Below are 22,177 nucleotides of genomic sequence, written 5' to 3'. Positions count from 1 at the left end.
AACCAACTAAGGATGCAGAGCCCGGACCTTGCCTGGTGGCTATTATCACAAGGTTTTTTTTTGTTGTTGAGAAAAATGAAAACAGAGACAGAAATATTTTTGTAGCTTTCTCTTAAGACTTGCAGGGGCAGCACCACCCAAAGAACGAAGGGACTGAAAAGAAGGAAGCTATAAGGGGTCCTCATGACACTGATTTCGGCTTCTAGTTTTCATGGAAAGCTAGACTTAAAATCCTTGGTGTATAGAACTGAATCTGAGGAAATAGTTCAATTAAATATAACTGTGAAGTTGCTTGGGCAAGAAACAATCAACTGCCAGGTTTGCCCAAGGATGCTTGGACAAGATGCAATCAAGTGTCAAGTTTGTTAAAGATTCCTCCCCCCCCCCCCAAAAAAAAAAAAAAAAAAAGCAGAACCAGAATTCATGACAGACTTTGGTTCCTTCTTTATTTCACCATAATAAACACACCCCAACCAGGAACGTGATATTAAGTTTTGGACATCACCCATCACCCTTGCATACTGGTATAAGTGGTGGTTTGTTCAAACAAGCCTGTTGTAATCAGAGGATGTAGGTCAAGTTGGCTCATCCTTCTTCATAATGTCACTGGATCAGCAGCACATGTGAAACAAAATGCAAATAACAAGTCCAGGTGAGATTTGCCATGTGCCTAGGAACAGGCTCTTTATGCAACAAAATGTTTAGCCCTCAACTTCAAGAATGGCTAGTTTTGGCTTCTCATAAACTGTATTTGATCAAGCCCCTTACAGCTTTGAAATCAGATTGCATTCTTTTCAGTTGTTTAGTAAATGGTTTGAGAGGTCCTAGTCCAGACATGTCTGATCTTTGATTCTAAACAACTCCTGGAGAAGACTGGGGAAATCTGAACAGGCTAAAACAAATGGGGCTTTTGAAATTATACAATTTTGTGTGTGGTAGCGTGGTTGATAAGGCTCTGCTGCATCCTTTTAAACAGATTTTCCAAAATTGCTCAATATAGCTTTCCTTTCCAAGCTACCTTCATTCTTTCCCAGAGTTCAGTTCAAGGAGTTCTCATTACTGCATTGTTCTTCTTGGTGTTTCTCAAACAGGTGAGGTATGAAGACCTACTTAGATCTGCTTTGAACTAGAAAAATCTGGTTTGGTTGGGTTTGCAATGTCAGGATGCAACCATGCTTTAGACAGGAAGCTGATATATTGTAGCGCTGTTTTTGTAATCTATTTCTGCTTGCCATTTTACTGCTACATCAACTATAGGGCCATATAAGGCAAACCTGATTATTTTTGTACATAGGTATGTGCGATCCTTTACAAAAATGGTTCAAAAGTCATTACAAAACTGGGGGGGGGGGCACTGGCGTTTCATTTCTAAAGTGTTTCTAAAGTATTGTTAGTGAAAAAAATCATTACTATAACAAGAGCAAAACAAAATAATTACTATTTTGTTACAGTAATTGCATATAATTACTATGGGCCCCCAGTGGCGCAGTGGGTTAAACCACTGAGCTGCTGAACTTGCTGACGAAAAGGTCAGCATTTCAAATCCGAGAAGTGGGGTGAGCTCCCACTGTTAGCCCCAGCTTCTGCCAACCTAGAAGTTCGAAAAATGCAAATGTGAGTAGATCAATAAGTACCATGCCGGCGGGAAGGTAACGGCACGCCATGCAGTCATCCGGCAACATGATCTTTGAGGTATCTTCAGACAACGCTGGCTCTTCATCTTAGAAATAGAGATGAGCACCAACGCCCAGCCGAATACAACTGGACTTAATGCCAGGAGAAAACCTTTACCTATTACTATAATTGGGGAAAGTTCAGGGGTTCCTTTCTCCCTCATTTTTACAGCTATTGCGGTGAAACCTGCTACAATGGTAAGACACATTTACCACAAATTTGGGGGGAATTTCCAAAGTTTTTACAAACAACTTTAAAAATAATAATGAAAATATGTTCCTAGTTTGAAAGTATTATTTCCTGTTTAATTGTGTAGTCCTTACTTTGAAAGTAGTAGTTCTACTCCAGGAACTTTGTTTTGGTGCCAAACACTGTGTTAAATCGGTGGACGATGGATTCAAAAGTTGGTGGACTGGATAGCAAAATGTGTTATAACACCATGTCCCTCATGCAAAGACAAAGATTTTGCTGTTTAATAAACATTTACCATGTTTTCATGATAGAACCAATTAGGAAATGACATTTATAACCCAGGAACAAAAACCATAGTGTAGAAACCATCAGAGCTCCCCTGACAGATGGCCATCCAGCCTCATAATAATAATAATAATAATAATAATAATAATAATAATAATAATAGTTTGAAAGTGTTATTTCCTGTTTAATTGTGTGGTCCTTACTTTGAAAGTAGTAGTTCTACTCCAGCAACTTTATTTTTGTGCCGAAAACTGTGTTAAATGTGTGGATGATTACATTATTATGTGCTATAATAAATATCATAATTTATTGGAACTCTGTCTGGCTATGGAGGGGCAAATCTCTGTGATACTAAGCAGTGCACTGCATTCTGGGAAATGTAGTTTAGGAGAGGGCCCATAAGGCTGTTCCCAGAAAACACTGCTCCCTTTTTCTCCCTGCTCCTAATGCTGAGACTCCATTAATTTACAGAGGGAATGCAAAGCACTAAGGGGGCCTTTTTGACTTTGCTCTGCTTTGCTTCCTTGCGCTGAATATGAAACTGACTTTGGGAGCCTTCCGAGATTTACAAAAATATGGGGTAAGCTTCCATTCTTAAATTTTTGGTGCGGACCACGCCCACATATTGGATATTGTATGAATTTAACGAATTTGACCCAAATTTTAAGTACTAACAAAAAACGCACACCCTTAATAAACTACCTGTACATTTCTGTATGTGATATAAAACCTAGCTGTTTTTCAAATATCAGCGATACAATGAGCTATCTTAAGGCAAACATTAACTAAGCTGCCTTAATAGATGGGGACCTTATTTAAAAATGGAATGTGGTGGTGTTTTTTAATTGTTTTGTTGCTTTTTGTATGTTTTGCTTTTGTGCTTTGCTGGGAGCATGAAGGATCATCTATAAGAAACCTCGCATAACAACACAAGAAAAGTTAGCAATCCTATTGTCCACATCATAAATATGACTGGATTAAGATATACTTTGGCCCTGAACTATATTATGTTTAAGATTAAGGTAAACGTTAAGGTTTCCCCTGACATTAAGTCCAGACGTGTCCGACTCTGGGGTGTAGTGCTCATCTCCATTTCTAAGCTGAAGAGCTGGCGTTGTCCATAGACACCTCCTAGGTCACATGGCCGGCATGACTGCAAGGAGCACCATTACCTTCCCACTATTGATTATGTTTAAGATTGACTGTGAGAGCGGTTCAGCAGTGGAACTCTCTGCCCCGGAACGTGGTGGAGGCTCCTTCTTTGGAAGCTTTTAAACAGAAGCTGGATGGCCATCTGTCAGGGGTGATTTGAATGCAATATCCCTGCTTCTTGGCAGGGGGTTGGACTGGATGGCCCATGAAGTCTCTTCCAACTCTTTGATTCTATGATTCTATGATTCTAGGGGGAAATTATTCTATTAGGTTTGTTTTTATTTCTATTTAGTAGGCCCCAAGGCCCTAAAATCTTATGCATGAATCCAGTATTGCCTACATGACACGCAATGCGGTTATTGTCTCGTGCAAACAATGTCCCATTGCCATAGCTGCACAAGCTACAGCACTACTGAAACCATTATAAGCATAGAAAAAGAAGGAGATAATATCTCTACCAAAAGTTGAGTGGGTTGTTAGCATGTTGGGATGTTTACAACAGATTTTGGGACAAGTTTCTAATATTACTTTTGTCCAGTGACTTTTCCAGAGTCAATGAGAACTTCATTATCTTATGAGTATGGGCCGTTGTTACTATTATAAGATAAATTTATCTAAACATTATATTTTTTGCACTTTTTGCATACTGCACCAGTTGAAGATTCTTTTGCTTGGACTCACAGTTTTTATATATTAACAGTTATTTTGCCACTTTCCATGTGTGTCTATCAAAGGATTAAGGGGTGGAGTGGTGGTGGATGACTCCTCTGTTTCCCACTAGTGACTGTATTAGGATATGAGATAGGGCCTTCTCAGTTGTGGCATAGTAACTATGGAATGCTCTCGCCGACACCATCCTTAATATACAGCGGGGAATCATCAATATCAATATCATCATCACCACCACCATCATCATCATGTCTAGCCACTTCCATGAATCTCTAAACATGAGCTCTAAACATGATCATTCTACTTTGAAAAAAATCTACTTTGAAAAAAATCTTCTTTGATTTTGAAAGATAACCTTTATGCAGCAGTGCATGAGTAGAGTTGTGTGGTCAAGATGTTGAAATAGGAATATAGTTCCCAGAAGCCACCAAGCAAAATGATCATGAGGCATAATGTCTGAGAGATTCTAAATCATGATCTAAAAGGTTACTTTTAATGATTATCATGGTATGTGTTACATATTATTTGCTACAGTGAGACCTGGACACTCATTGCCTTCCGTAAGGGCCTGAAAACATGGCTCTTCGAGAAGGCCTTCAACTAAGTGCTATGTTATTGGAATGACTACCGGAATGGACTACGACTACGAGATTGAGTATGACCCCAAAATAAGACGAAGCGGATTTTTAGTTTAATTAGCTGTTTGTATTAGTAAGATGTTGTGTTGTGGTCTTGACCTATTGTAAATTGTTGTTTTTCTATGTCTGTACACCGCCACGAGTCGCCCTAGGGCTGAGAGTGGCGGTTAATAAGTGCAAATAATAAATAAATAAATAAATAAACACAACCAGAAATCCTTTTGCATAAGCATAGTATATTTAGAATCTTGTGTGAATCTTTGTTATGCCAGTAGAGAGAAGCAACGGGGTGTTTTGAAAGGCATTATTTCCATAGGTTCACATCAAGGTATTAATCTATCCTGAAGAAAGAAAAACAAACATAAGTTATCAAGCTATTAAAAAAATTGTGGGCATGCTAACATCATGTTATAGCTTTCTGCTGGTATGATTAATAACTGGTATAATGCAAAAGATGAAAGCTCTCTCGGGAATTCTTTGTAAATATGTTCTCAACATCATATGTGGTACTGTGAAGTCTTGGCTCTCCCTTTTCCTCTCCCCTGCTTCATTTTCCTGTTTATACATTTTCCCAATAGTGTAGATACCTTCCTTTGTATTAGTTTTGGGTGGAGCATAAAAAACCCCCAGAGGCCAGCCTTAGTTGGTCTATTCCATTTGCCTGTATAGAGCTTCTTTGCTGGACTCCTCCTTTTTCTGCAGCTGAGCTACAGTGAACAGAGGCTTGGATATTGTCTGGTAACCCTAGGCCCAAGCAATCCGAAAACAGTCATCCTTAGAACCTGCATTTAGCAGTATTTTTATACCATCAGTCTCAGTGACAACAGAAGCTTTTGACCAGCTTAAGCTTCATAAGAAAGAAGTTTGAGACAGCTTATAAGCAACAGATTGTAAACTATCACTTTACACCAGAGGCAGAAGATTCCAGAGAGATGACTGCAACCATCAAAATCTCCTTTTGTAATGTATTGTTTTAAGTTACCTTATAATAGTCCTGGGGTGGAGTTAATCCTTTAATCATCTTGTTTTCAGTAAACTCATTTTGGTTATCTTTCCTCCTTGCCTAAAGTGTCTCTGTGTGTTAAGGGTCTCAATCTTAGCAGAAGGTATACAGATAACCCCCGAGTAAAGCCAGACACTATAGTTTTTCCCAAAGGCTCGGGCATGCCATCATAGATACCATGTATCAATATCTCATGACTGGATATACTTTTTTTGCCCTGAAGGCTGATGTATGTTGAATGATTCTGTCTACAACTTCATGTTGAGAAATTTCTATTTTAAGTTTTACAAGGAACTTGAACATTTTGTCCTCTATGATAATTTCTCAGTTGTGCATAACATGCCCAGTACTCTTAGTTTTCATATTCAGTTACCTTTTTATAGGATGCACACAACGAAGATGACAGGGTTGGTAACAGCATTTTTTTGGCCATGGGCAGTGTGCATCCACCTGGCATCTATCTTTCTCAGGTTCAACACACCCTATTTTGGGAAAAGGAGGGCAGCGTCCAGGTCTCACTGCAGCAAATAACATGTAAAAACAGAACAGTAATTATAAAAATTCTTGTCAGTCTAGAATTTTCCTCTTGAATGATTTCTGACACTCAAGATTCACCTTTTGCACATTTCTGATGGGGGGAAAAATCAAATATTATTTCAGTTTCTATTATGAGTTTGTGACACAGGAACCACAATTAGACAACTCTAATGTAGGTGCTCCAATAGGTGCATTACCTAAATCAGCAGGACTACACCTGCTCTTATTCAATGACTGGATTGGCTTGCTCTCTTTCAAAAACAGCTGAGGATGCCTGGTGCTTACTACCACAAATCCATTAAAAATGAAAATGGAGAAAAACATATTTTGTTCTTACCTGGTGTCCTTTCCAAACTTGCAGATGGCAACACCACCCAAAGAATTAAGACACTGAAAAGAAGGAAGCTGCAAAGGGTCTTCATGGCACCCTCTGATACTGGCTTTCAGTCTTTATAGAAAGCTAGACTTAAAATCTTTGGTGTACAGAATTGAATGAAGCTGAGACAAATAGTGAAGCATTCCATGTGAGTTTGCTTAAATATAATTGTGAAGTTGCTTGGGCAAGACACCATCAACTGTCATTTTTGCCCGAGGCTCTTTGGGCAGGAAACAATCTTTCAAAAGTTTGTGAAAAGGTTCCATCTAAATGAAGAAATGGGGATGTTGATTTCTTCATGTCAGTCTGACAATGACATTTCAGGAATGTGGTACTAAGTACTAGGTAGTTTTTGAAGAATAAAGCAATTGATATCACCCATTCTTCTTGTCTCTGTGTTAATTTTTCTCTTATCGGGGTGGGGGGTTGACACAGGCTGTGAAACTCAGAGGATGTGGGTCATTTAGGCTCATCTTTCTTCATAATGCTGCTGTCTCAGCAGCTCATGTGAAGCAGAAGAGACTGTGATAAAATGCAAATCAGTGCAGGCTGAGTTCTCTGTATCCACTGTAGCAGATTCTGCATACAACAGTTTGTTCAACTTCCAGCTTGGCTGATCATAAACCACCTTAAGACTTTGAAATCATACTAGTAATGCCATTTTTCCAGTTGTTTGGTTTGAGAGTTCCTGGTTCAGAAAAAGTGTGGAACTCTAGACTAGCCAAAATAAATAGGACTTTCAAAATAATACATTTGGGGGAGGGGTCTATGAAGTCCTGTGGCATCCTTTTCAAAAGAGTATCCAAAATTGCTTAACATAGTTTTCTGTTCCTAGCCACCTTCAGGGCTTTCACTAGAGTTCAATTCAAGATGTTCTCATTTCTGCTTTGTTCTTCCTGTCATTTGTCAAACAGGTGAGATTTGAAGACTTACTAGACCTGCTTTGAACTAGCAAATTCTGGTTTCATAAAGGGAGGGTTCAAACACATTTTAGACAAGAAGTTAATATATTGTAGATCTGGCCTGTTTATGTTTTTTGATACAATCAGTTATAAACAAAACTGTACCTTAATGGTAATATTTTTCTGTTTGACATTTTTCTGTTCATGAACCACAAAGTAGGATCACATAAAGCAGTATTGATCTTGAAAGACGACAAAAACAAAATCAAATGTATTTGTAACTATGTAATTAACTGCAAATTCTACATGTGATGTCATAAAACAGAACTGTTTTTTAAAATATATATATATATCAATGTCATGCAGAACTGACTTAAGGTCTACATTAAACATGCTGCCTTAATGGATCACAACCTCATTTAAAAATGGAAACTGATTGCATTTTTTGTTGGTGTTGGGGTTTTTTGTATATTTTTCTTTGGTGCATTATTGAGAAACCTTGGAGATTGAATGGCCATCAAATTCCTCACATAACAGCACAAGAGAAGTTACGAATATTTTGGTCCACACCTAAAAGTATGATTGGATTAAGACATACTCTGATTCTGGACTATATTATGTTTTAAAAGTCTCAACATTGGGGGGGGGGGATTATTCTTACAGGTTTGTTGTGTACTTATATTCAGAAGCCCCTTATAATCTGAAGCCCTAAAATTTAGCTTATTTAGTTTATGGTGAATCCAATACTGCCTACATACATAGCATGAGGATTCTTTAGTACAAACTGTCGCGATGAAGATTAATATGTGTAGTCACAAACAGCCGTGGAAGCTTCCCCCCTCCAATCAAGGAGTAAACTCACATCATTGTCTTTCCAGCAGACTTTATACAAAAATATATGTACAGAGTCTATTTACAGTGGCTGAGGACTGGAATACTTCTCCAGCTTTCTTTTCCTGATACTTCCAGATAACTGGAGACTTCTTACTTGCAGCAGGCTGGTTTTGTAGTCCTTGATACTTGTAGTCCTTGATACTCCAACTTTCAGTCTCCTCAGGACACAAGCCTCTCAGAACCCCAATCTTCCAACTCCTCAGCAAACTCCAACAACCCAACTCCTTCCAACACCTCAACAAGGAGTAGCTCTTTTGCTCCTTTGGGCCCTACCACACAGCCATATAACCCAGAATATCAAGGCAGAAAATCCCACAATATCGCCTTTGAACTGGGATATCTGATTCCACACTGCCATTTATTCCAGGTCAAAACAGAAAATGTGGGATTTTATTTAGCTGTCTGGAAGGGGTCTTTATTACCCAAGCAGTTACTTCATCCTGGCTGTAATTACACAGTGCTGGCCAAATGGTTTGACTTTACTGCTTGCTACTCTGATCCTTACCCTACTTGTTTCTTAAGAAATGATAAAAACTCTAACACAAACAATGTCTCTTTACCATAGCTTTACAGACTATAGGACTACTGTAATCATTGTAAGAACAGAGAAAACCAGGGGATTATCATTTGGTGGACATTTAAAATCACTGGATAAATTCACATTCAAATCCTCACGCTAATAGTATTAATAGTAATTATTATCATTTTCATGCAAAGACTGAAAACTGAATCTTCGGGAACAGCATCACAGGACATATGCAGCAGATATGGTTATCTAACTCTCAACAGAGGCGATTTTGTAATTGACTATCGAAGAAAAATCTATCACAGCCTTAACATTCACTCTGGTTTCTACATCCACATCTTCTTTTTATAGCTTCCTGAAATGGCCTCGAATGTTAGAAATTTAGAAGACAATCTAGTTAAAGCTGATGTAAGGCTTTCAAGATACTAGAGTAGCAATTCTCAAAGTGTACTCCACAGAGCTCTTGGGGATCCAGGAAGCATATTAAGGGGCTCTGAGCTTTCCTCCAAACTTCCCCTCCTCTTTCCTGCTCCTGCCTTCTCCCATCTGCCTCGCCTTCCCCCTCCCTTGCCACCAAAAGCCTTTCCCCCGATCTCCCTTGCCACCAAAAGCCTTTCCCTGCCTCCCTTGCCACCAAAAACCTTTTCCCTCAACCCTCTTGCCACCCAGATCCTTTCCCCCTTGTCTCCCTTGCTTCCACTGAAAAACTTATTATTTTACTTTGAGAAATCTGAAGAAATTAAGTGTTCAAGGTATGGAAATAGTGAGACACTCTCACCAAGCAAATTGGCCTCAGAGTATAATGACTGAGAGATTCTGTGGATTATGGTCCAAAAAGTTACTTTTCCAATTGCTAACATACAGTAATAATTGCAGATAGCATGGCTTCTCCCCTTCTGAAGAAACTGAAGAAATGGTAAACAGCTACTACTTAATGCTCTTTATTGCAAAGCCAATCACACAGAATGCTTTTTATAGATAAGGGTTCAGAAATTTTTGTCCAGTTGTGATTAGAAAACTCAATTAAATCATAACAAAGAAAAACCACAACTCAATAAACACAAACAGAAATGATGCTGCATAAGCACAATATATTCAGAACCATCATTCAGTCATTTTCTAAGCCAGTAGAGGGCGGCAATGGATGGTTTTGCAAGGCATGATTTCCATAGGTCCACACCGAGTTATTAATTCATCCTGAAGAAAGAAAAAGAGAAAAAGTCAGAAATAAGTCATTTAAAAATGTCTTGTGAGAGTTCTAGATTCATTTTCTATCAAGGCTTTTTGAGATCTGACTTTATTAACAATGACAATTGGAGGTAACAATGATAATGATATGACTACACTGGTGTATTCTAAAAGATACAAAGCTTTCTCATGAATACTTTCTGCTTCTTCATAATTCATACAACTGGCATAGCCCATGCAATTTAGAACTTCTGTCCACAATTGGTATTGTAGTATTCCCATCCTCAGACCCAAGAGGAAGTTGAGTAGTTTGTCCTTTTGGATTATTTCTCAACTATGCTTCTTCAATATACCCAATTCCCTCTTCATAATCAGTTACCTTTTTCTAGGATTCACACATTGAAGAGAACACGGTTTATAACAGCATTTCTTTGGCTGTGGACAATCAGCATCCACTTTGCACATATCTTTCTGAGGTTCGAGACACCCTATTTCGATAATAGGAGGACATTTTCCAGGTCTCACTGTAACAAATAACAACAATATGTAGAAAGAGAACAGTAGTGGTTCAGCACTATTTTTAGAGCTGTGAGCAGGGGAAATACTTGGTTCTTGGCAGATATAGTAGACTACCATCAACCTAGATTTAGCAAGTGCCAAAGTTACTGAAAATCCTACCTATTTGGTTGGATGATGATGATGATGATGATGATGATGATAATAATAATAATAATAATTGTAACCTGCCTCTCCTCTTGGCTCAAGGCAGGTTACATAATAGTTAAAACACATAAGCACAGCAAAAACACAACAAATACATGTATTAAAATGTACCTCTATAAACGTTAAACACCAAATAGAGGGAAATGTTCTAATTCTTATATTCAGGAAGTAGAAAGAAGTCAATTGTTTTGAGATCATATCTCTGAGTTATCTAGGGATGCATGGATCATTCCTTTCCAAAGACGTTCTTGAGAAAGTATATTTAAATGTTTATATACAAAGATATTTTGCTGTCAATTCTCTTTTTTAAAATGCATGTCTAAACATGTTCCTTGAACACAATAAGGGCATAGGGTGCTTTGTGAACACAAAAGGCAACTGATAACCATCTTTAGCAGCATTTACTACTTAATGTATCTATCCAGACATGCATGTGTATTATGTTTACATGAGATTGATACACAACTGAAATATCATATCATTGACTAGAGTTGGGGTGTGCACCTGGAAACTGAGTACTGGCCATGACTTGAATAAGAAGAGAAAGACAAAAATGGAGAGAAGCTGTGCGCTTGCATTTTCTCTTCAGGAAAAGGCGTTTTCCTGCACAGAAAACAATACTTCTGCACTGTGCTGTTTCATCCACATAACATGTAGATAGGGACTTCTTCCTGGACAAAATTCTCACAATTTCCCACTGAAAGCAGCATTTATTTCTTGGACAGAAAACACTATTCCTTTCTAGAAACCAATGTGCTGGAAATTGCATTTTCTGCATAGAAAATAATGTTTCTGCACAGAAATTGTAGTTTTGTATACTGAAAACACTATTTTCTGCTGCAATCCATTGCAAATTGTGCACAGATTAAGGTGTGAATTGAAAAGATTCATTTCAATCTTTCATTCCATTTCTATTCTGAGCAGGCAATTTGTAATATGTTCCAGGTACCACACCTAGACACATTAATCATTGATGCTCCATTATATATATTAACTAAGTCAGCAATACTGCACACTTTTTTATTCACTCCATTTTTCTCTTTCCAAACAACTAAGGATGTAGGGACTGGAGCTTGCATCTTGCTTCCTACCATGAGGCCTTGAGATAAATGCCAGTGGAGACAGGCACATTTTTCACCTACCTGGTCTCTTTTCCAAACATGCAGGTGGTAGCACCATCCAAAGGACTAAAACACTCAAAATAAGGCAGCTATAAAGGGTCTTCATGGCACTTTCGGATTCTAGCTTACAGTCCTTATGGAAAGCTAGACTTTAAATCTTTCAGTTTCACAGAACTGAAACAGAGGCAAGTGGTACTTGGATCATGTGTGAGTTGGGTTAAATATAACTGCAGAGTTGCTTGGGCAAATACAATCAACTGTCAAGTTTGCTCAAAGATGCTTGAGTAAGATGCGATCAACTGTCCAGTTTGTGAAAAATTCCCCTCTTACAGCAGAAACAAGGAAGTGTATTATTATTTCTTGCCACCACAAAAATGGACTTCGATTGCAACTCTCTTTCACCACGGCTTATCCAGGAAAATGGTATTGCATACGAGATCATTTTTAGAAACAAAAACAAAGCAATAGATACTAGCCATCACCCTTGTTTCTGTACTCATACTTACTAGTTACTATTATAAGTGGGGTTTTCTCAAACAAGCCTGTGGCAACCAGGAGATGTAAGCCACCTCGGCTCATCTTTCTCCATTCTGTCACTGGCTCCAAAGTCTATGTGTTGCAAAAGAGACTGGGATAAAATGCAAAAAACAACTCCAGGATGAGTTCTCTCTGTGTCTAATAGCATGTTCTGTGAGCAAAAGAATGTTTAGTACCATTTTAACTGCCATAGTTTCATCCTATGGAATCCTGATATTTGTTGTTTCATGTATTTTAAAAGCCCAATACTTTTGGCCTTTGTAGACTTCCATGGCTTTCCCTAGGGGTTATTAGAATCATAGTCTAGAGATTTCCCAACCTGGAACTCTCTGTTCATTTACTAAACAACTGAAAAAACCCCAAAGACTATCTGCTACAAGAAATGTGGAGAACTTATAATGGAGTTGTTATTTACATTTTATCTCAGTCTCTCCTGCCACACATAGACAGTGGCAATATGAAGAGAGATGAATGAAGATGATCCAGATCTCCTGGTTACCTACCACAGGCTTGTGTGAAGAAAACCCCACTTATGCTAGTATGCTAGTAAGTATGAGTACAGAGGCAAGGATGACTGGTGATATCCATTGCTTTGTTTTTAAAGAATTATCTAATATACAATATTACATTCCTGGAAGTCCTCTTGGTGAAAGAGAGATGCAATCAAAGTCTGTTTCATGGTGGCATGAAGTAATAATACACTTCCTTGTTTCTGTTGTAAGAGGGGGATTTTTCACAAACCTGACAGTTGATTGCATTTGTCCAATAATCATTTGGGCAAACCTGACAGTTGATTGAATCTTGCCCAAGCATCTTTGGGCAACCTGACAGTTGATTGTTTCTTGCCCAAGCAACTTCACAGTTATATTTAACCAAACTCACACATGATCCATGTACTATTTGCCTCAGCTTCAGTGCTGCACACCAAAGATTTAAAGTCTAGTTTTCCATAAGGACTGATAACCAAAATCAGAAGGTGCTATGAAGACCCTTTGCAGCTTCTTGCTTTTGAGTGCTTTAGTCCTTTGCGTAATGTTGCCACCTGCAAGTCTGGAAGTGCAATCAGGTAAGTACAAGATGTGTTTGTCTCTATTTTCATGTTTCTCAAGGGCTCATGATGGTAAAACATAGACGGGATTCAGTTCCTGTATCCAGAAGGTCAGAGGTGAATGGTTTTTGAACATCTGAAATCTCAAAGCTGTGCAGTTCTTACATTGTACAAAAAAGGAAAATGTTCTGCTTCCATCTCAATTACACAGGTTTACTACAGCAGAACCCATTTTAGGAGACTTGTGTAACAACATACATTGGTCTCTGGATGGTAAAACAACACTGTCATTTGTTGTTGTTATTTCAGTTAATTTTAATAGTATTGCCTTTTGCTTATTTATATTTTGAAAACTTCTGTTTTATATGCTTTTTTTGATTGTATTTTGTATTTCACTTATACTATAAGTCAGGTTGTATATTTGAAGAAAGGCAGTATCTAAATTAAACAAATGCACAAACAAACAAGTAAATATGTCAATTGAATTTCTTCAACTCACAAACTCTTTATACAGTTCTTTCCCATTCTCTTGGTTAACAGGTCATTGGGGGCAGGAGTCACAATGTATGTGACTTTTTCAAATACTTTCTTAGAGAACAAATGTGCTATGTGTTTAGCAAACGTAGACTCCTTTCAGACAGCTGTATAAAATCTACATTGAACTGGATTATATGGCAGTGTGGACTCAGATAATCTAGTTCAAAGCAGATATTGAGATTATCTGCCTTGATGTTCTGGGTTATATAATTGTGTGGAAGGGCCCTCAGTTAAAACACAATTCATAAGCACTGTATTGGTAACTGCTCTTATTAATCTCTATTGCTAGCAGCTTCTAATGGTGTATCTACACTGAAGAGTTAATACAATCTGACACCAGTTCAAATGCCATAGCTTAATGCTACAGGATTCTGGGAATTGTAGTTTTAGAATGTCTTTGCCTTCTCTACCAAAGAGGCTGTTAACTCACGAAATCCTAGGATTCCACTGTATTGAGCCATGGCAGTGTCAAACTGTATTAATTCTGCAGTGTAATCGCACCTTAAGGACCTCTTCACATAGCCCATTTGGGCCGTGCCATTGCACCAGCAAAAGGGAAGGCACGCAGGGTAGCTCGGGCACCCTGTGCACTCTTCCTTCTCTCCTCATCACATGAAGGGGATGGGAGAGGTTACCTTGGCACCTTTTCCCTCCCTCCATCAGATGGCAGAAAGGGCGGCACACACAGCAACATGCGTTGCCCTGCCACCCTTTCTGCCATCACACAGGGAAATGGATGGGAAAGTGCAGGTAGCTCTGTCAGAGCTTCCCAAACTACACTTTCCTCCCAAAGTCATGGAGGACTTTGGGAGGAAAGTGGGCAGGGCTTGCCACATGTCGTGTGATGGCACATAGCAGGCCCCTGCCTTGCCACAAAGCAAAGTGGCAAAACGGAGCAAAAATGTCCTATGTGAAGGGGCGGTGGGTCCAGAGTCTGATAGTAGCTTCTGAAAGAACAATCTCTTTCAGTTGATAGTAGAATTTTGGCAGTGACCCAAACTTCACCATTGAAACTATAGATCTTGATTATGTAATAAACTTTCACATAACATGCCAGCCTCCCACAAGCATTTGTTCAGTTAGAAATCTCTGACTTAGAATTGGCAGCTCAGTACAGATATGTCCCGATAGATCAATTTCTAAATCTGTGATGATTGTACAGAATTCAGTTGTTGGATGATTATTTTCTCATATTTTATTGATTGGTTTGTTCATTTGTTTTACTGCATTTATATGCTGCTTTTTCCCAGAATGGGACCCAAAGCAGCTTCCAGAACATTTCAATTGATACAGTGAGCCTTTGCAGTTACGTTTTTGATGGTCTTATATTGTAAGTTGCCTTCAAAATATTGCGGAACAATATAAACCAATATAAAACCGTGTTAATTAAAAATGATTTTGTAATTGTTTGCTTTCTACAAAAACTTGAAAATATGACTTTTTCTACTAAAATGTCCAGATTCCTCTTCTCAGTGTGGTCACCAAAATATATTTTTGGAATTCTGCTTCTAACAGTGCCTTTTCATATTACAGGAAAACCGGGTGTCTGCCCAAAACAAAATAATTGCAAATGTCTTAATCGTCAACCAGATAGATGCAGAAATGATTTTTCATGTGAAGGAAAACAGAAATGTTGTTCCTCTTGCTGTGGAAAGAGCTGTATGAATCCAGAACAAGGTGCTTTGGACAGTAAAATTTCCCAGTGATAATGAGTGGTTTAAATCCAGTGGTTCCATGAGGTTATGCCCTTATTTTTATTTTTAATACTTATTCATATCTCTCCTACCGCATTGTTGCTGGTACAAATGAAATTAAATTGATACACATGTATGTCTGGATGGATGGATGGATTGCTTATCACTTATAATAATAATAAGTTACTTATTGCCTTTTCCATTTCCCAAACACCCCTTGTTCTTTTTGTGTTCAAGAAGGGTTCAAAATCTATCCTAAACTTGTACTTTTGAAGGAGCATGCATTTTAAAAGAGAATACATACAGTTTAAATATGTTCATTTGTAAATTTATTTATTATTTATTTATTTACCATATTTATATACCGTCCTTCTCAGCCTGAAGGCGACTCAAGGCGGTTTACAGTTGGCACATAAAAACTGTATTTAAATGTTTACTAAGCAAATAGTAAACATTTAAACACAGTTTTTCAAGAGCATATTTTAAAAGGACATACGAGGATAGAACAGAAATAGACTGATTCATCCATCCCTAGCCTGCTCAGTAATATGATCAGGAAAAAAGGAACCTCTTTCCACTTTTTGTGGTGGGGATTAGAATACCTCTCCTTCAATCTATTGTTGAAGGCTGGATGCTTGCCATAGATGCAGGCGAAACGTCAGGAGAAAATACCTTTAGAACATGGCCATATAGCTCAAAAAAACCTACAACAACCCTACCTCTCCTTCATTTTTTCCTTACCAAATTAGGCAGGATTTTCAGCAACTTTAAGGAGGGATGGGGTTGCTGAATCCAGAATATACCTAACAAGAGCCAAGTGTTTCCCCTGTTCATTGATCTAAAACCAGGAGAGGCAGAGCTGCACATGAATCACTACTGTTTTGTTTCTAAAAAATGTTGTCATTATTTGTTACAGTGAGACCTGGGAAATGTCCTCCTGTTATCCTCATAGGGTGTGTCAAACCTCAGAGAGATAGATGTTCGAAAGATGCAGACTGCCCACAGCCAATGAAATGCTGTTATAAACCCTGTTCACGTCATTGTATGGATGTTAGAAAAGGTAACTGAATATGAAGACTGGTCATGTTGTAGATACACAGTTGAAAAACAATCCAAGAGGAGGAAGTATTCAAATTCATGTGAGATAAAATATCAAATATGGGCAAAACGGTTTGAATTGCATGGGTTCACCAGCCATGTGAATGCTGTCACCCATGGATGGTATATATGATGCATGAATCTCCAATGGAACAAAACAATCAGTTCACAAAAACACTCACTTTCTCTTGAAAAAAAATCCACAATATTTGTTTGTGAATTTTAGCTGCAAATTACACAAGCAGCTGTCAAATAATGGGAGAAAACCTAGCATTTGGGCTATACTGACATAAATGGTCAGTGTAGATGGGGCCTGTATTACTACAAATAAAAAAGGGTGATGTCAGGAAAGAAAAGATGTACAATTTCATTTATTTTGGATTTTTAAAAACAGATTTCCATGTATTTGTGGCAATTGAAATGAATTCTTCTATTTTTAATTCTAATTTTGTTCCAATGTTAATGCTAAGATCTGCTGTTTTAGGCCACACCTTTGCTCCCTTTAGTGGGCAGCTCTTGGACAAAGAGCCCTCTTCGCTCTAAAACATACCCAGCTGTCATCTACGTATATACAGTACATGATATGGAGAATATGTTCACAGCATGAGGAAACACAACCCATTCACAAAAGAGCTTTAATCTTGCAGATTACATCAATCTAGTCCATACTTTTGTCTTACTCCAAATGTCATGGTTAATAAAGTCAGAAAATTAAAAAAAAACATTGACAGGAAATGAATATAGAAGTCCATAAGAAGCATTTGTAAATGATTACATTTATTTGAGAACACAAAAATGCTGGACCACTCTCACAACCACCATGTCAGACTACACAGAGAAGCCATTGAAATACACAAACATGTGGACAATTTCAACAGAAAGGAGGAAACCATGAAAATGAACAAGATCTGGCTACCAATATTAAAAAATTCTAAAATTGCAACAGCAAAAACAGCAGAGAGGAAACAGGCAGGGACATCTAATTACCTTTCAAGAAGAGTTTGCTCCAGGCACAGTCAGCCTATTGTATGCTAATCAAGGTGGTCAGTTGAAACATTCACACCCAGCCCAACTGACAAAAGTCCTTTGTCTCACGCTGGTCAAACCCCCTTTTTCCCAGTTCCAACAGACCTCACCTCTGAGGATGCTTGCCATAGATGCAGGCGAAACTTCAGGAGAAATGCCTCTAGAACATGGCCATATAGCCCGAAAAAACCCACAAGAACTTAGATTACATGGTGACTGTTCCTTTCTTTTTCCTTTTTTTCCAGGATAAACTAATAGCTTGACATGGACCCATGGTAATCATGCCTTGCACAACCATCCATTGCTTACCTCTGTTGGCTTAACGAAGGATTCGTTGATGGTTTAAATTTACGATTGTGTTTACTGAATTGTATTTCTTTTGCTATCATTTAATTGAGCTTTTGAGTGTTTTAACTGAGTTTTTGGATCTCAACTGAGCAAAAGTTTCTAAGCCTGAACTTTAAAAAGCATGCTTATGTGATTGGCTTCCAAATAAAGAGCTTTTAGCATGTATTTATCATATCTTAAGTTTCATGGGAAGAGGAGGAGAGAGACCATGCTATATTAGGGGGGAGAAGGGAATTATTGTGTGGTAGAAGCTGGAAAAGTAACTTTTTTGACACATGATTCTATTCTCTATCATATATCTCTATTAATTGGGTTTCCTTTCTTTGAGGAACTTGCCTTTGTGACCACTCCACTCCACTTATGCTCAGCTGCACAACTCTTCCTTTTCAAAATAGCTGCAGAAAATTTGGGTTGGTGTAAGTTTTTCGAACTGTATGGCCATGATCCAGAAGCATTCTCTCCTGACGTTACAACCTCTGAGGATATCTGCCATAGATGCAGGTGAAACATCAGGAGAGAATGTTTCTGGAACATAGACATACAGCCCAAAAAACTTACAGCAACCCAGTGATTCTGGGCATTAAAAGTTTTTGACAATGAAGAAGATTTCTCAAATCAGAATAATCAAGTGAATTCCTGTATGGCAGGGGGTTGTACTGGATGATGGTGATGATGATTCCCTGCCTTATATCGAGGATGATGTTGGTTCCAGTCAAGTTTTCTTGGGAAGGGCATTCCACGGCATATTCCCTCATACCCTTAAACAGTGCATTGATCAAGTACTTAATCTTGGACAGGTGCACATAGGGAGAGCCACTATCACTTTCAAAATGTAAAAAAAAACCTTTTGCTCCAAGCAAAACCATGTGCAATGGATCAATGCAGCATACCAGAAAAGTATACACACCATGTTTAGATCAAGTTTATTTGATAATAATAACAACCAGCCATGTTCATAAGGTGATGACATTCTCATGTACTCTAGACAACATGTTAGATAAAGGCAGTATTAGAAACTTGGTTCAATGTCTGTGCAAACCTCCCAATATGTCAATAAGGCACCCAACCGTTGGTAGAAACCACTTTAAGATTATTTAGTGCCCACTCCTATATGTTTCTTTAGGAATGAACAGTTGAAGTTAATGCCACGGGAAACAAATAACTGTCAGAGATAATCCCAGTCACCATACTGTGACTGCTCAATCCCAACTGACACTGGGTTCTCAGTGGAGGAATCCAGAGCCCTAAGAATTTCATCTGTGATCTGAAAAAGAAAAACACCAAAGACTGATCTCACCAAAAGTGAAAAACACATACCAATGAAGTAAATTGAAGCAAGTCCTTTTGACCGGGATCATAAACCAGTGGTTCTCAACTTGGGGGGGGGGGGGGGGGTCCTCAGATGCTTTGACCTTCAACTCCCAGAAATCCTGACAGCTGGTAAACTGGCTGGGATTTCTAGGAGTTGTAGTCCAAAACACTTGGGGACTCACAGGTTGAGAACCACTGTCATAAAGTGACCAAACACCACTGCAGTTATTGGAAGGTGACAGCAGCAGTGGGAGAAGGAAGCAATAGTCTTCACTGAATGTAAGTCCTCAGAGGGGGAGTGATTTCTAAGATCTCCTGTCCCTTAACATAGTCAAATGTTTGAGTTACCCCTCCTATATAAGGTTGCTAAGCCTTGTTGAGGCTTGACACTAAAGAAACATTTTGTACGCTATATTCTTTGCATCAGTTTAAAAGATTTCCATTGGATTTCCCTAGATTGTGTTTTAAATATCTACCCTTTGAATCCATCTATTTAGAAAGATGTGGGCAGAGAAATCAGCGTGAATAGTGAGCAGGACCGTCTCTGATAAATTTCTGTTTTATATGCAGGCAGATAATTACCTCTGGTGAGAATTAGACCAAAATGAAATCCTTGACTGGAAAACTCACTAGATGAAGGCAGTATTAGTAACCTGTGCCAACATATACGATAATCCTGACAACGTGCCGATAACTCACTCAATATTTGGTAGAGACTATTTGAAGACTATATAGTCCCTAATCCCATAAATTGGGAGACACGGGGTAATTGTAGCATCTTGGAGTAGAGGCTGTATATAATCCTGTTCCAGGTATCTATATGTGGTGAAGAATGACATTCCATCATTCTTCCACAGTCTTGATATGAGCAGGAAAAACATTTTGTCATTTGTTTTAAATTGTATAATGCCATTGGCTTGCTTGATGCATACTGTTCACCCTTTCTCAAGAAGTGTATTAACATGTTTTGTTAAAACTGCACCATTTATACATATTACAGGATTCAGTTTTCATGTAGTAAGGTGTACATATCTTGAAAGTAGTTGTATTTGGATGTGAAGCTATTCAGACATGCTTCATGTCCATCAAATGATTATCCCCTACTTTCCTTCAAGTATACAATGATTCTATAATAGTTTGCACAACAAACTATGTTTTAAATCTCCCAATTAAACAACCCCCCCCCAAAAAAACCCCCACCACTGCCTTGTAATATTGTACAGATTTTCCACTTTTAAATTGGAAACCCATCGACACAACCTAACGTTAGGGTTTTGTTTTGTTTTTTGTATTCTGTAGTACTATTGTCTACTTCCAATCTAATAAAATCAGGAAGCTAAAATAGTCTGAATATGAACAGTATGAAGAATTTTACTAATATGATTGATGGCAAGTCCCCCCCCCCCCTTTCTTTGGTATCTATTAACTTCATGATTGCCACCAACACTGCTTTGAAAAATAACTCTCTACCTCCCTCTAATGGCTAATTTAAATAAATATAACTGAATTTTGTTTATGCAGCCTCATGACTCATTCTGATTACGGAGTCAAGTTATTTCTTCGCTATCTTGTTATATTCAGCACATTACTGATAAAACAGAGAAGATAACCACACAGTTGTGCAGTTTATTAGAATTTATTTTGCACTTAGTGATCATATTTTTTTCCAAGGCAAGACAAATATTGGGTAGTAGAAAAGATGAGCGCATTCTGAATTATGTATGCTTGTACTGAATAAAATTGAACATTTGTTAAGCAGTTTTCAATGCTGAAACACGTGATACCAAAATGGGATTTAATGGGAAACAACTTTTTAAATATTAACTTTATAGAAAGAGTGTGTGATGGATATTTCAGGTTTTATGTACCATGCTACCAAGGCTATTTTGCCAATTAAATTTGATAACATAGTGGCATTTAAAGCATTACTTATATGTTTAAAATGCCATTAAAAGTTGCTGCATGTAGGGAGAAACCTATTTAAAATCTTAACAATAGGTGTGTACTTCATCCTCTTTCTAGAGGAGCAAAAGATCTCGTGCTACCTAAAGTTTTAGGAAGCTGCTCAGATTAACATCATTTAGAAGCCAAGCTGTAGTTTTTACTTTATGCACAAGCAATCCTGAGATGTAGGATTTTATCGAACGAGACAGGCAGATTGACGTTTGAGGTGGACCATCACTATATTAAGAATGGTCAACTTGGAAGTCCCTGAACAGACTTAGAAGTGGAGTAGGCAGATCAAAAGTCAATCTGACAAAATGGAACTACCTAAACGAATTGTCCATCTTGTGTGACTGTGGAGCAGAACAAACAACTCAGCACCTGTATGCTTGTCCACAATGCTCTGTCCCATGTACAGAGGAAGAATGGTTTAAAGCTAAAGATGATGCGGTTGCTGTTTCCCGGTTTTGGTAAAAAATTATTTAGCCACTTGTGCACCTTCTATTATTATCAGTTTTATACTTATGTATGCAATGCCTTTGATACGAAATAAATAAATCATGTTCAAGTCAATGTAACATATTCAGAAAACAAATGCCCGATGCTGCTTTCAGTGAATCAGGATGTAGTAAAGCTGATGTATCAAGACCCCAAATAGGAGAAATTCAGATCACTCACTATGGTTGGAATATTAGAATTTATTGGCATCAGAAAATACCCACATATTATTTGTTTTCCTTTCATTTCACCTTAT

The 22,177-nt window shown here is 38.1% G+C and overlaps 1 protein-coding gene across 1 annotated transcript; it reads left to right on the top strand.

Moving 5' to 3' along the window:
- Positions 1-13,269: 13,269 nt before the first annotated feature.
- On the top strand, positions 13,270-18,333 carry SLPI (secretory leukocyte peptidase inhibitor). Its single transcript, XM_067468167.1, has 4 exons — positions 13,270-13,483; positions 15,536-15,679; positions 16,613-16,756; positions 18,066-18,333. Exons 1-4 carry the CDS (start codon positions 13,399-13,401, stop codon positions 18,068-18,070), a joined length of 378 nt encoding a protein of 125 aa, XP_067324268.1. The 5' UTR covers positions 13,270-13,398; the 3' UTR covers positions 18,071-18,333.
- Positions 18,334-22,177: the final 3,844 nt, after the last annotated feature.

Source organism: Anolis sagrei, chromosome 4 (genome assembly GCF_037176765.1).
Source record: "Anolis sagrei isolate rAnoSag1 chromosome 4, rAnoSag1.mat, whole genome shotgun sequence".
Classification (NCBI taxonomy): Eukaryota; Metazoa; Chordata; class Lepidosauria; order Squamata; family Dactyloidae; genus Anolis; species Anolis sagrei.
This window is presented reverse-complemented; position numbering and strand designations above follow the sequence as displayed.